Here is a 16179-nt window from a genome sequence, read left to right on the forward strand (position 1 = left end):
TCAGTAGATGGTTGTCATGGGGATAGGTGTGGTCGAGTTTGTTGGAAGAACCTCCTCAGGAACGTATAGCACTCCTGCAATGAAGAATATAGGATAATAGTGTACATCAGCGGGGAGCAGGATCTATTGTGTGGCGCTCCGACAAAATGAGTCATAAGTCGCACGGGGAGTTTTCCCGTAATGAGCCGAAATTGAAGGGGAAGCACTGCTCGGGTCAAAAATTTTTTATGACGGATTTTGATTCCTTGATGTTTTATCTGTTTGTACAGAAAATTTCAGCGTGTAAAAATGAGTACAAGTGTCCCAAATCACAGTTTTTCTGAGACAATTTTTTTCGCTTACATTTTTTTCGAACGCTCGCCTTTGCGTTGCGTTTCCCACCTATTGTTCTTGCCTGATCGAGACTCCGCCTCCGTTGCTAGGGTGTATGCTAATGAGGCATTGCTCTTGACCCCATTTAAGACAAAACAAAGCATGGTGCGCGCGGCGGCGTCGGCGGCTAAGCGGCGAGGGCTTTAGAATTACGCAATAATAGTGAGGCCATCGACTGCATGACCAGCGAGTTTCGTTTGATACATGCACTCCATTTCATGAAGTGGTGATTGATGTGACGCACAAATCGCGGTGAAAACTTATTTTCAACGAACGATCACGCAAAATTTATGATACTTTATCTATGAGCTAATACAATTATCACATATCGAACTTGAAACCTCTTTATGCGTGTGTGTACTCTTATAACGTTATTAATTGGCGTCATCAGTGAAATCATTCAAATAATCATAACTTTCGTTCCCTGGTTTACAGTTCATCTCTGGAGATATAGTAAGGCCTAAGTTGTCAATTATTCTTGTTTTTATAAAGTCGACAATGCGTGTGATAATTCGCCAAATGTATGTAATGCGTACTATTATTTCCCTGGTTAATAAAACTTATTACCCTATTTCTTATGTTGGTTTAGGCCGTGACGGCATGGAGAGAAATCGGAAGACAAACATTATTAATGCCCAAATAGCTTGTGTTCCCTTTGGAGGATATTCTCACTCTTGTCATCTGTGTATTTATTAGAAGTAGGACCTATTTGAGGAAGGGACAGAAAGCTGTGTCGCTACTCAAAAGTGTGCTTCTTCATTTTGTTTTGTTTTTTAATCAGAATGTTTGTAATGATAGCTGTTTGTTGTGTATTGCGTGACATGTGAGAGGTCAAGTCTGCAAAGAATTTGGCTAATAGCTTTGCGAAGTAGCAGCGCTAATTGCCCATTGAATTTCGTATTCTGAGGAATTTCGAATGAAAGAACTCGGAACGACACTGTCCACGCTTTGTATCCGAGTAAACCCCGCATCAACGAAGCCTTAAACAATGAAAGGCAGTGGCGTATCTGGGGGGGGGGGGGGGGCAAGGGGGGCACGTGCCCCGGGCGCCACTCCTTGGGGGCGCAAAAAAACGGGGAAAAAACAAAGAAGAAGAAAAAAAAAGAAGAAGAAAAAAAAAGAAAAAAGAAAAGAAGAAGAAGAAGGAGAAGAAGAAAATAAAACTCGCCCGGAAGGGGGGGGGGCAGAAAACAAAATCAAACAAGATAAAAACAAAACATGATGATGACGCGGACAAAATGACAATGTTTATTGTGTTCACACAAGAATTCTATGTTCTGTCAGCTGAAATACAAAAATTTTCGGCTCGCTCGCTGCGCTCACTCGCCAAAATTTATATAAAAAAAGAAGGTAAGAACAAAACGTGATGATGACGCGGACAAAATGACGATGTCTATTGTGTTCACACATGTCATTTTATATTTAGCAGGCAAAATGTTTCACGGAGCAGCGGCTGCAATTTCTTTCGTTCTGAAACGATCGCCAACTGGATCAAAAGAATTAAAGCGCCGACGGTTTCGAACATACGGGGGGCGCAAAAAAAATCAAGCAAGATAAGGACAAAACGTAATGATGACGCGGAAATATGCAAATTTCGGCTCACTCGCTCGTACAATTTAGAGTATTTTTTTCAATTCCACAGTTTGTTGGTATAAATCGTTGTCTACAAGGCCGTCACTATATCTTGAATAGAATTGTAAAATTTAATAAGCAAAAAATGACAAGAGTTCCATGTTTTGTAAGCTGAAATACACAAATTTTCGGCTAGCTCGCTGCGCTCGCTCGCCAAAATTTATCAAAAAAAGAAGAAGAAGAAGAAGATAAGTACAAAACGTGACGATGACGCGGACAAAATGACAATGTCTATAGTGTTCACACATGTCATTTTATATTTAGCAGGAAAAATGTTACACGGAGCAGCGGCTGCAATTTCTTTCGTTCTGAAGCGATCGCCAATTGGATCAAAAGAGGACGCCAACGCTTTCGAACATTCGGGGGGGGGGGCGCAAAAAAAACAAATCAAAAAAGATAAGAACAAAATGTAATGATGAAGCGGAAATATACAAATTTCGGCTCACTCGCTCGTACTAATTTAGAATATTATCAGTCCTCAGCTTGTTGGTATAGTTATCTATAAGGTCGTCACTATATCTTGATTAGAATTGTAAGATTTAATAAGCAAAAAATGACAAGAATTCCATATTTTGTAAGCTGAAATACGAAAATTTTCGGCTCGCTCGCTACGCTCGCTCGCCAAAATTTATCAAAAAAAAAAAAAAGAGAGAGATAAGAACAAAATGTGACGATGACGTGGAAATATACAAATTTCAGCTCACTCGCTCGTACTAATTTAGAATATTATCAGTCCTCAGCTTGTTGGTATAGTTATCTATAAGGTCGTCACTATATCTTGATTAGAATGTAAGATTTGATAAGCAAAAAATGACAAGAATTCCATGTTTTGTAAGCTGAAATACACAAATTTTCGGCTCGCTCGCTGCGCTCGCTTGCCAAGATTTATCAAAATTTATTACATTTAAATCACCCTGAAAAAGAACCCTTTTATAAGTGCTTGAAAAAGCATATATCATGTGGACTTTGTTTAAAGTCCCTATACCGGGATGGGGTTGGGGTATGAACACTTTCAGAAATTAGGGGCGCAATTTTCGCGCTTGCCCCGGGCGCCGTTTTCCGTAGATACGCCACTGATGAAAGGTAAACTTCCTGCTATCAAGGGGTGGATAATCACGCAACCAGTATTCTTTCTTCGCCATTGATAGCAGAATCAGTGACGGAATGGAGCAACAGTGTTGGAGGATCGGCATTATGTCTGCTAATTTGTAAAAGAATTTTTCAGTCCCCTTTTGTGTTCAGAACCGCAGTCAGGGACGCTAACTTCCCTATCACCTACAAGCTATCGTTACTATCTTAAAACGTGAATTTTATGAAAGGTTAAAAGTGATCACGGAATCAGTTCTTCCGCGTGACACATGCAGGCTTTTATAATAGCATACCAAGCTTAAATCGTTTACCTGTATAGAAAGGGCGGGGATACACACTTATCGCAATCATCCGGATTTGAGAGTGATACACTCTACTACTTTTCTTCATCTTTCCCTCGACAAAGACCATGGTAGTTTAAAACAAACAAACAAACAAACAAACAAACAAACAAACAAGCAGTTGCATTATATCAGAACGTACAGAATTTTTGTTTCATGTATGTATAGGTCATCTCTTGATGTATAGTAGGCATTTGTTGTCGTTTTTACAGCGTTTCCTAATAAATGTTTATAGCGAAAACCCAACACAACTTTTATCAAGGAGGGAAGGGAACTTAAATTTAAATATAACATAGTTTACAGAAATCAGACATGTAAATAAGGCAATCATATACATCCGCACGGCCGAGTGTAATCTCTTACTTTGATTATCAAACATGATCGCCTGCATTTACGTGCTTTTTCTAATTTCTTGAACTTTGCCTCACTTTCTCTTTTTTTAAACAATTATTCGAAACATTTAAAAATTGTAACACAGTCTGCTGTCCCACAACATAACATTCCATTTGATTTGCCACTTATTGTTGGTCGGGAATGTTGGAATCTCGAGCAATGATACACAGCATTTTGTTTGTTGGTTTTCGTCTCATCGCTCAAAAGAATTTTGACTTCGATTACAGAGGTATCATCTACAAGACATAACTGATGGTTTACAGAAGAGATCATCAATTCAGTAAAAATTAGTCAAGTCATGAATTCACTTTACCCATCATGTCTAATCGACCTACGACATTGTCTGGGTAACCACGCCTTTTCATTCTCACAGTTCAAACTAATTCTTGACATAATCAAAACAAATAATTCTTTGTAAAATTTCTCAAAATACTCAAAAGATGGCCTAAGTCAAAACTTTCTACAAAGATTGCATACGGCAATCTTTACTAGCCTAAACTAGTTTTCTAGAGCTATCAGTTCCCCCTATGACGATGACTTCGATTGCGTTTTGAATTTGTATCGAACTACTTTCAAAAACAGCTAGGCCTATTACCTTTATAGTTCGATTAATAAACCAGTCTTTTGAATTCATAACCAACATTCGTAATCGTAACCATACAGTAACATAGTACTGCATGTCAATAAAAGTTGAAAAATGTAAATGCTATAATAGTAGCGCAAAATAAATGAGTAACGATTATCTTCATACATTCTAATTCCTAAGTGATGTCGCTACGTAAATGACACATGGTTTGACAACTGCTTCAAGCAAATAAAAAAAAAGGAATGGGATATACTTCTAATGATAGTACCACGCCGTACAATGCATTTCACTGTATTTCATAACGTTTGGTTACGTTTCTGTGCGCTTTACGTACGGAAAATAAAAGGCAGATTGATGCTATTAACATGCTAACACACAACGCATTCAAAATGTTTTTTTGAAATACACCGTGTACTAATCTTTTAGTATACGGTTTGAAACTTTTAATTTGCGAGTCCTTTATAAAGTTATAAGCAGGGTTATTACATTATCAAGCAAAAATTAAAGTATTTAGGGATTCGGATTTGCGCAGAAGACTAACAGTGCTATATATGGCGATCGTTCGCAACAGAGACAATCCTCTTCAATAGATATACAATGTAATTCTGTTTTCATGAATTGAAAGAGAAACGAAAAGAAGTCAACTTTTTAACTTCATTTAGCTTTCTCACCAATTGAACTTGATTTGATCTGCCACGCATGATCGCTGTGTGTTCTATTAATTCTATTAAAATATTATTTAATCGGCATGCTTGTTTTCTATGCAGAATGTCACAGGTAAGTTTAATTCATTGAAGTTCATAATGTTTGTACATATGGCGTATTCGTTGTTTTGTATTTGTATTTTTATAATATATTATGTGTCCATTATCTGATTCTGACCACGAAATATGGCGACTGTTTAAATGCGGAGCATGTACCGGAAAACTCTGATTTCTCCTGCCAGTATAGACAAACTAATTTCTAGTCTATCCCCGCTTGAAATGGAAATGAAATAAAAAAAAAAAAAACGAAGTTCGACTTTCAGTAGATTTCAACCGTTTTGTATAGTGCCTGATTCATGTAGTGGACGCAATTCTTTAGCACATAAACAATCACACAACATTCGGGAATAGATGTGTGTCTTAATGATTGTATTTCATGGAAGAAAACTCGTCTCCTTTCCTGAATTTTAGCTTTTTCCTGTTCAAGCTTGCGTGAAAGAAATAGTTGAACATCAATCGCAATCATTGAGAGAGGCACACCCTTAAAAATAAGCACAGGAGTACTGAGACACACTACGAAATAAAAACGGGCAAGCAATCATTTTTTCTGATAAGGTTTGTGAATACAAAACGAAATGAAGAAGGCCTAAGTATTAATTCCGAATATTTGTCAGTATTATTATCTATACTCCACTTCTCAAATGCAGAAAGATTGTAACTGCAAATGTGATGTTAAACAAAAAAAAACATTCAGCTTAAGCTACAAGTTAATGGTTTTTATATGCTATGGTATTACAAAAGTGACTGAGAATAAGACGTATATTTATGATACAATCGTTGTAAACCCAACGTGGAGCTGTCAAGTTTACATCAACCTTTGCTTCTGATACGTATAATATGTGCAGCATTAGCAAGCGTGATAAGCGCTAATTACTGTGCACGCAACGCCTATAAAGGAAATGTGCCTAATATGGCGGGAATTCAGAATGTTACGGCTGTATACAGCTGCAGCAGAACAGACGCGAAAGCAGTCTTTGATGCTCTGCAACATTACGACCATGTGCGTAATTTGAGGGTTTTTAGTACACGCAAAGAACACGATCTCAAAAGACGACTATCGTTAATTAACTTCATTGACTTTTTCTACCGATGCTGTCTTTTGAACCCCCGCCTACAATAGGTTCTCAGGTTCTATTTAGGTATTGGTACTTGCATGCTATCACGCATCCTCTTTAGTTTCCATTGACAACAACATCGGAGGAGAATGGAAGCGATGAACGCCCTCGCTAAAAGACGCTCATCGTAAGACGCATTGCGTGCCCGCCTACAATAGGTTCTCAGGTTCTATTTAGGTATTGGTACTTGCTAAACTTATCCTCTTTAGTTTCCATTGACAACAACATGGGAGGAGAATGGAAGCGATCAACGCCGTCGCTAAAAGACGCTTCTCGTATGAGACGCATTGCGTGCCTTTTTTTCTTTTTAATGTTTCCTATTGTTTGTGAGTTAAAAACTTGCGGCAAACCACAACGCAGCTGACACACAACGCGTACCGACTCATTCATGCGGCGGCAGCGGCATGGACACAAACGCGCCGAAGTTTACATTCGGGCTGCCGTATTGGTCAGAATCGTTAATGACCGACATGTCCTGCGATTGGTTAATTATCTTACATACCCAAGCTATCGCCTTATACGGTAGTGCGTGCGATGGAGCGTAAACGCCGTCGCTAAGCAGGACTGCTGTATTGTTTCGTCCCGTGAAAGAAACAGGTTGTGAGCTTGAACGTAGCCTGAACTTTGAGAGCGATTTTCTCCGTTATTTAGAAAATGGGCTGACATCATAAACGTAGTTTATATTCGTTTTTATGATCTATAGGGATATCGAAATGAGTTGTATTATATATCAGTGTAAAGCTTAGAGTCTGTAGAATTCACATATAGGCATAACTACGATTTCATTTTTTGCGACTTTTGACTCATTCCGACGGAGCGCATCACCAATGTAGTTGACTACATGCAGATGGTTTACTCATAGGACTCTTTCAGCTGGATTTTAAAACACTTTTTTTTTTATATAGACCACGTAGAACTGAACCATTGCAAATCTCGCCTAAGCAAACGTCCCTTAATCGTCACGAATACACCTTTACATGTACTACGTACAAAGCTATTCAATTTTTTTTGACAGCGACATTGCGCTTATTCAAGTGCTGATATGCATATTACGTTCGAAACCTATAATTTGTAAGTACTATTTAGAATATTTTGTCCTAAGCACATAACATGATTTTAAAAAAGCAGGCTATTCGACGAATAGAGCATGATGCCTCATAGTTATTACGTACACACAAAAAGAAAAATGCATCAAAGATTTGTAAAGTTTAGTTCCATTAATCATCGGTTGCAGTATTTCTTGTTTCTTGTCGTTATTAATGAATGATGTCGAAGTTGAGATGACTTACCAGCGATACAAGCCGTCATAAAGCAGGCAATTGTTCCAGCGACGAGCGCTCTGATAGCCACCGCGGCCAGATCGGCCCGTTTCTCGGGAGCAAGGGGTGTCAAGCCGCCGAGCTGGATACCTATAGATCCAATGTTGGCAAAGCCACACAGCGCATACGTGGCTATCACCTCAGAACGCAACTGAAAAAATGAATTGAATAATCTTCAAATAAATCTCAGATAAAACATAAATCGTGATAGTGACCTGACCACAAAATCAAGCCGTGCGAAATGCTAAATTTGAGTAGAGTTGCAATGATTTAGCTATCCTGACTGTGTAAGTCACTACATTATCTACATAAACAATGACATTAATGATTCCATGTTTGGTTTTTATTTTTAAAAAATTACAATTCTACAGCTTTCACACTTCAGTAGGCGTCTAAAAAGAAATAAAACAACTGAAGTTGTGGTTGCCGAACTTCATTACTTTCATCAAATCCAGCTTGAACACGGAGAAAAGTTTCTCTTTAACTTATCTGAATTGAATCATAATGTTGGCTACCGAGGTTAGCCTGATCACTCTGCTCCTATAAGAGCACGTTGTTGCAACATCATAGTTACCGGTACATCAACCAGGTATCCGTTTATACACCTTGGTCAAAATGGACTCCGTGAATTACATATCTCGTGTAAGTATGAATACATCAGACATGAGAATTTGACTTCCGGTGGTATCTACCAACTCACCGACAAGGAAGGCTCAAGCCCGTTCTCCCTGTTCTCAATCAGTTTCGCCAGCTCGTCGTAGGCGACGAACTCGTTGACGAACGTCTTGATTCCGATGAGTTCGGCAACTTTTCGGCAATCGCTCCATTCGACGCCCATGATGAAGGCAAGAGGCATGAAGACGTATGAACATATAAGCTGAAAACAAAACGAGTCTATGAATTAATTGTATTGTCACATTTGATTGTGTTCATACTTTCTCGACAAACAACACCCAAAATTATAGCCTATAATGTATTTTTTTATCGTCATTAAGGTGTGTATATTTGCAGATTTAGTAAACTATACATGCATCACTTATGATTTGTTCGTTACACAATCTTTTCGGAAACGTACTAAGGTTTTACTCATCTGAAAACTTTTACTTTGGGTGATGTATGATGTTGAAATATCAGAGGCCAACATATTGAATCAAATTAAACGATTTGCATGTACATTAATACGGTGTTCCAACATTAAAAAAAATGCGCAGTTTACGGCTAGAGTGATTTCTCTCTTATCGTTGTTTTTACAATCTGTCTCAAAAACCATTCTTTTAACCCTTTGCTTTGCCACCTTAACTACTTATACACAGGTTTTGGTGCTCTCTTTGGACAAGCATCGTGTGCCTGTACAATTCGACACACTTCGCACATATTTTGTTCTTTTCAAACGACTCATGCCTACCTCAAAGGTGAGCTCTGGGTAGCCTACCAGACCTCCGAAGTACCCCAAGAGAGCGTTGACCAAAGCGAGGAGCGACAAGAAGGCGATGAGGTTGGCTGCGATGTTGAGTACCAGTGGTATGGCCATCGACGCTCCGTTCGAAGCGGCTTCCACGAAATTACGCTCGCTCCTGAAAAGATTTTGAATTGCACAGTAACATAATTTTCGGAGGCAATTGTCAATTGTCAAAAATCATCTTTACATTGTTTGAGGGGCATGATATCAATTTGAATAATTACGCAGTAACCGCTGCAAGCTACATAATATTAGAACCAAAACTGGTTGTCAGGCAGAAGCTCGGTGGTCTAGTGGCTTTAGACGACTGTCCAGTGAGTAGGAAGTTCGTAGGTTCGAATCCTGTTTGAGTTTGAAGGCCCATCAATTCAGTGCTGTAACGTCATAGGGCAATTTGTCAATCAGTTGCATTAAACAACTCGACGCAAAAATTCATCTAATCAATTTGAGCATGATATTACATTCAAGTGTGAAGAGGAAGAGTACGTCAGTTCATTCGTTGGTCTGCACTGCACTGACAATTTTTTAGGTCCTGGTTGTCCTCGTCATTTCGAACAATTTCGATCATTTCCATCATAACAGCTGAAAAACTAAGAGAAGCCAAGTTTAAATCTTGATATCACAAAATCATGTCAAAATTTTCAGTTCTCTCTCTTCTTTGTCCTCTGTACTTTATCATTTCTTAAAACTAACGTTGTCGTTTCAACCAGCTGGTCCACGTACACAAAAACAGACACGTGCACAATAGAGATTCAGTAGAGAGAGAGAGAGAGAGGGGGGGGGGGGAATGCAAAAAGAAAACGAATGAAAATAAAAACAAAGTTCCTTCCAGCAGTCATCACATCGAGACACCACCTACTCCCCCGCCCTCCCTTCAGCAGATTCCTCCACAACAAGGAAATGCTACCGTTATAGGATGACTATTATCATTGGCTGATATGTGGCGCTAAAATCGAGACAATGTCATATCCCCTTAGAACACATGACTATCTAACAGAAGGACAGACGATTAGGCCTATAACGATGTGTCATATCCTGTCATTTGTTTTGTTTTGTTCGTTCGTTTGTTTGTTTGACTTGCCTTAGGGGATAATGTTCGTGGTTGATTTGGTCAAGATTCCCTTCCCCACCCAACCTCACCCTTTAGGGATCTTGAGGATGTAGCCCTCCTAACTCTTGCTAAGGGTTTTCTTTCGCTTTTTTAATTTTTTCCCAGCGCAAAGGCTACAGCGACAGCTCCCTCTATGGCCCTGCAATATTACAACCTCAAAATGATAAGAAATACTTCATCTTTTTGAATGAATTTGAATCAATTTTACATCAGTTTTACCCTTTCTCAATGACGATATCCTCGCAGTTGGCAGTGGCTGATTTTTCCGTCTCAGGGTAGAAGAGCTTCGACACCGCCAGGGCTGCGGGGGCAGACATCACCGACGCCGATACCAGATGAGCCGCGCTGATACCGCTCAGCACGTAGGCGCCAAGCACGCTCCCAGCGATGGTGGCGAAACCACCGGTCATCACTGCGTGGATTTCCGACCGAGTCATATCCTTCAGGAAAGGTCGAATGAGTAACGGGGCTTCTGTCTGTACAGTCGGATATTTAGAAACAACATAAAGCGGTTACAGATGTATCAGCCGTTGGGCTCAACCAAGGAAACATCTCTTTTGATTACACAGGTCATTTCACAAACAGATTCTGCAAACTTAACCTCTAATCAATACTTTTGCTCCGTGCTTATACACGTGCCGTCTGAAAGTTTGCATGGTGATATGAATGAGGAAGAGATGTTTACGGCATGCATCATAGTTATGTGTAGGCCATTTGTTGTCCTCGAAAGGACTGTTGTTTGGTGAAAGAAGACTCTGGAAAAGGGAGAGTGGAGGAGGGAAACGGCATAAGGAAAGTGTGATGAGGAAAATACGGGCAGCAGCGAGAGTATGGGAGACAGCAGGGACAAATGTTAATTGTAACTGATTGACAAATTGCCATAAATTGATGTAACTTACCACCGAATTTACCAGTATTTCGTAGCAGCCATGATAAGTGCAAAAATCATGGGCAAACATACTCGGGTTGGATTCGAACCTACGACCTCCTGATCACTCAACAGGCCTCTAAAGCCCCCGTTCCACTATGCCGTTCTCGCTACGATTTGACAATTTTCTCAGGTCGGGAAGGATCGGGTAAAACCTGAGCCGATCTGGACACAGTACGATGTTAGAACGCTCTAAGTACGCTGCAGTTACGACTACCAAGTGCTTGCTACGCTCTTACTACGATGATCGGGAATGAGACATTACGATCTCTGCCGCTGCCGGTACGCTTTAGAACGATGTAGCTACGCTGTCAGTGCGATGTTGCCGATGTTATCCGATCAATGCACGCTGTATCTACGCTCTGAACGATCTATACGATCTTATCACGCTGTTACCCCGTTCAGAGAGCTGAAAAGTGCCCGATGTGCCCCGATGTACCCCGATTCGACTGTGGGTCAGCAGTCAGTCAACTTATTAGCATGCAGAACCGAAGAAATATACTGTGGACCTCGAAGATTCATTCTTCTTTTTTTACTTTTGATTTTCAAAGTTGTTGTTGCTTCGTTATTCTCACTACTCTTTCTTCATCAGCGAGCCCGTGCTTCTGTGCCTCCAGTGCCCTGGTTATGACCCACCATTTCCCTCTCCTCTCCCCTCCTCCCCCCCCCCCCCCCTGTCCACCTCGAACTTACTACCTTCTTCACTACTATATCTTTCTATCCTCTCATCAATTTTTTTCCTTACAAGAGAGCCGCCATGTGTTTGTTAATGTGCGTCCGTATGTGTGCATGTATGTGTGTATTACTCTGTCTGTCTTTTTTTTTTTTTGCTACCGCTTAGGGAAATTTGTTATTGTTGTTTTTTGCAATTATATATTTTTCTCTATGAGGGGACTGCATTCTAATACTACAAGCTCTGCTTTTTAGCAGTCCACTCCATTTCCAGCAATATTTTGTATGCATTTACCACAGTGACGTAACTGTTATTTGTATCTCTGTTGATAATTTGCCTGTATCTCTTTTACAATGTTATTCTGTTCATCGCATTGTGGTACTGATTTCATGACGTCTGTGTATATGAGCGTTTCTTTGTATTTTTTATTATTTGTTTGTTGGAAGTGAAATAAATCAACTTGAACTTGAACTTGAAGAGCCTCCTCAACTCACGGTTCTTTTGCAGCAATGCATTGTATAAACAAGGACGTGCTGATTTTTCAAAGGATTTTTCTTGATGTCCTTGCTTTTATAGTCCGTCTTCCTCCAGTTGTAGATGATTTCATATTCTTCAAAATTCTACTATGTCCTCTTCCTCCTCTTTCAGCATGACGTGCAGTCTCTCTTTCTTCGCCTTTTGGGTAGCTGCTTCGCTGCTTTCTTCTCTTCTTTTTCTTCATCTCTTCTTTTTCTTCGAAAATTACAGCTAAAATTACTTCCCGTTCTTGTGCCGATGTTACTACGCTCAGAAAGACCTTGTTACGCTCATCCCGCTGCGTTTATGCCGTCATTACGCTCTCCCCGCTGCGTTTACGCTGTCACTACGCTCTCCCCGCTTGCCGTACGATTAAAAATATGTCAATTTTGATCGGGGAGATCGGGAAGAAATTTTGGACCGGTTCAAAATTTCTTCCCGATCTGAAAAACTGCCCGCTCCAACCCCGACCTCCACACGCTGCTGCTACGATGCTTCTGATCCCCGTACGCTTTTGCCGCTCTCTCCCGATCTGCTAGATCGGGACAGATCGGGGTCCAAATCGTGATAGTGGAACGGGGGCTATCCACTAGACCACCGAGCTTTCGCTCGACAGCCAATTCTAGTTCTTTTTCAGCAAGTAGCGGGTACTGCGTATTCAGTCAAATTCATGATCACAGGTCGTAGGTTCGAATCCTGCTCGAGTATGTAGACTATGCCAATGATTTTTTTTTTCTTGTGCTATTTTTTTTTTTTTGAGAAATAATATTGAAATTAATTGAAACTGAAATTGATACTGAAACATATGGCAGGACTGACTAAACCACACCCACCTGTCCGATGAAGATGTTGCCGGCAGCGTTTAGAGATTCCGACGCCGACGTCCTCATCGTTCTCTGCATCAACCAGGCGATCTTCTCGATCACGACCTGCATCACGCCCCAGTAGTAGAGGATGGCGATGGCGCTGCTGAAATAGAGGACGATTGGTAGGACCTGGGTGTGGAGAGTATGACGTAAGCAGTATTACGTAAAAAATATCGGTCCTGATGAGACGACGTAAACCCACGACTAAACTTTGAATTCTAGCTAAAGAAATTATCTGATCAACCCAAAATTCAATTTCGTTAAATTTAAATTAATTGCATATTACAAATAAAAATGTTGCTTTTCACCCAAACCACTGTCTATGAGCCCTTTAAGTGTTCATTTCATAAATTACCAAAACCTGTAGGAATATAGAACTAGTGAAAGGGGTTATTTCTAACTGTATGATATTGATGTATCATGTGCGAAAGTGCAAATATTCAAGCGATTTTCTCAATACAGTGTTAATGCTATATCTGCTTACTATGGCGTGCATAATTATGACCAATGATAGGAATTTCCATGGTTCAAGTGTATAAAGAGAAAAGGTAAATATAGATATAAAATGAAGACTTTAGGCTTTCGTTATCAATTCACTATCAATCATGCAGCCTTGCATTCTTCATTTTCTTTTGCCATGCGATTTCCCTTGGTCCGATAACACACATCCAGAGCTCCGTCTGAAGGCCAAGTGACACAACCAAAGCCAACAAAAAGTTCAAATCTTCACCAACGATATGTTTTAATCATGCAAGATGCTGGAGTAAGCTGCGGAATACAAACTGCCTTTTTGTTTCACAAATCCATTGGATGAGCACAGTATATAATCAAGTAAACACGAGTTCACACCGCAGAATAATATTTTATGCACTCGTAAGCCAAGAAACTTAGCAGACAGTAACCTGTCAATTGATGAATAATTGGATGGATAGCAAGATAATTGAATGAATGTTGAATTGATAAACAGATTTAGTCAGGAAGAAGAAAGTTAAACAAACAGTGAAACACGAATATAGATGTAAAATATTACATTTCCATGTTCATAAGTTGACTCACCGCAAAGGCAAAGTAGTGCTCATTGTAATCTTCGCCGAAGAGAAACTCCGATCCCGCCGCCGAGTAGCCGAGAAACTTTTGTACGACATCGCCGATCCATTGGAAGAGTACATAGCCGGGATATGTGCGAAGGATGAGCAACCCGAAGATGAACTGAAGGACGAGCCCCCAGATCACAGGTCGCCACTTCACCTGAGGAAAAGAGGATTAGGCCTACCGGGTTTTTTTTTCATTCTTTGTTTACATTTTTTTCTTTTCATCTTCTTTGATGTTACATCAAAGAAGATGATATTGCATAATGATATGAAATGACAATGATAGCTGCAGGTTAAATGTTTTCCTTTTTTAAATCTAAAAAATAATAGCCCTTCTATTAAAAACAACCCTTTCCAAGTGCAGAGGTACACGCACTTACGTGCAAGTATAATGCAGATACCATTACTAGTATTCTGAACAGTCAGTTGCTTGACCAGTTGACAGTATTTCTTTTGTTAGATAATAATAGATTTCATGTATATATATTTGTATATCTATCTATTTATTTATTTATTTATTTATTTGTATGTTTATTCATGTATTTATTCACCTATTTACACACTTACTTATTCATTTACTTATTCTTCCGTCTCCAACAGAAATATACCAATATGAATTTCCACAAAAAAATAAGTGCATACATATTGATGTCACAATGTACAATAAACGAAATTTATATGATGATTACAAAAAAGAATTCACTCACTCGGTCAGGATACTTGGAAAAGACATAGAGGAACACAATGAAGAAGACCAGACCAGCAAATGAGACGAGCTGTATGGGGTTTTCTCTCGTCAGAAAGTAGAGACAGACGGCAAAACCAGCAAGCACGACTACCAGGACAATCCTACAACATGGAAGATGGTAGAGAAAGATGGGAGGAAGGAGGTTGTAATACATTACACATAGTTCAACAGAAAGATGAAAACACATAAAATGGTTGTACAGTGTACATACTCCCGTTATAACGAACACGGTTATCAAGAAACTCTCGTAAATACAAAAATAATTTAGGCCCTCAAATTATAAGTTATGTATATCTATGTATATTTTGGCTATGACGAAATTTCGATGTAGAGAAATATAAAGATAAAACTGCCAGTCCCGCAGAATTCGTTATATACAGGGAGTCGACTGTATATCATTCAAATGAACCACAAATGGTACAAGAATGGATTACTAATAGGCTCATGATATTTTTCATATAAAGCATTATCATTGCAGTTAATATTACTGACGTAATGTCAAGCAGGACAGTTCTATTCTGACATGGATTGTTATTTCGAGATGAAAGTTGTTTATCAGAAATATTCTGTTTGTTGGTTTTTTTATTGTTTCAAATTTCAAGTTTTAATTTTTCTTACAAAGCTTAAATGATTTATAGTCAACAGTATACTGTCAAGTTCATATAGTTTTTACTTTCTGACATAGATACCTTCTCTCACAGCACAATAATTTGAAGCCTAGCTCCCCCTACGACAATATCGCAACCATTCGTCGACCAAAAAAAAAGACATGTTTATCTCTTATCAGCTTAACGTAGCTGAATATGGGCTAGCCAGCCATCTTCTCAGATGGAAACAAACAAACAAACAAACAAACTAATCTGTCATAGTACATCAATCTGTTGGTCTAGTTTTTACCATGGGACGGATAAAAGGAGATCATTGTAGTCAGATTATAATCATAAATCTAGCCTTGACCCCATATTTTGAAAAAAAAAGTGCAGACAAAGGAAAGAATAAAAGAGAGCAAAATGGGAAAGAGGGAGAAAGAGAGAGAGAGAGAGAGAGAGAGAGAGAGAGCGAGGGGGGGGGGGGAAATATTATCAGTTGCTCGGGTTTTATATCGCAGAGTGTTTTCATCTGTACCATAATACTTAGGTTCATTCAATCTTATCGTTATATGCACCGACAACCAGT

General features: G+C 39.4%; 1 protein-coding gene across 1 annotated transcript in view; it reads right to left on the bottom strand.

Moving 5' to 3' along the window:
- Positions 1 to 16179, bottom strand: part of LOC139710828 (solute carrier family 28 member 3-like) — a 17864-nt gene continuing 1685 nt past the window's right edge. Inside the window, exons 3-10 of the mRNA XM_071622746.1 lie at positions 14963 to 15104; positions 14221 to 14412; positions 13132 to 13293; positions 10401 to 10657; positions 9017 to 9185; positions 8312 to 8488; positions 7582 to 7762; positions 1 to 74 (exon numbers count right to left, since the gene is read on the bottom strand). Of these exons, the coding sequence (XP_071478847.1) occupies positions 1 to 74; positions 7582 to 7762; positions 8312 to 8488; positions 9017 to 9185; positions 10401 to 10657; positions 13132 to 13293; positions 14221 to 14412; positions 14963 to 15104 (1354 nt within the window). The remainder of the gene's footprint in view (positions 75 to 7581; positions 7763 to 8311; positions 8489 to 9016; positions 9186 to 10400; positions 10658 to 13131; positions 13294 to 14220; positions 14413 to 14962; positions 15105 to 16179) is intronic.

The sequence above is a fragment of the Diadema antillarum genome, unplaced genomic scaffold (assembly GCF_040938485.1).
Source record: "Diadema antillarum isolate AM-2024a unplaced genomic scaffold, OU_Dant_1.0 seq00001573_RagTag, whole genome shotgun sequence".
In the NCBI taxonomy this organism is placed as follows: domain Eukaryota; kingdom Metazoa; phylum Echinodermata; class Echinoidea; order Diadematoida; family Diadematidae; genus Diadema; species Diadema antillarum.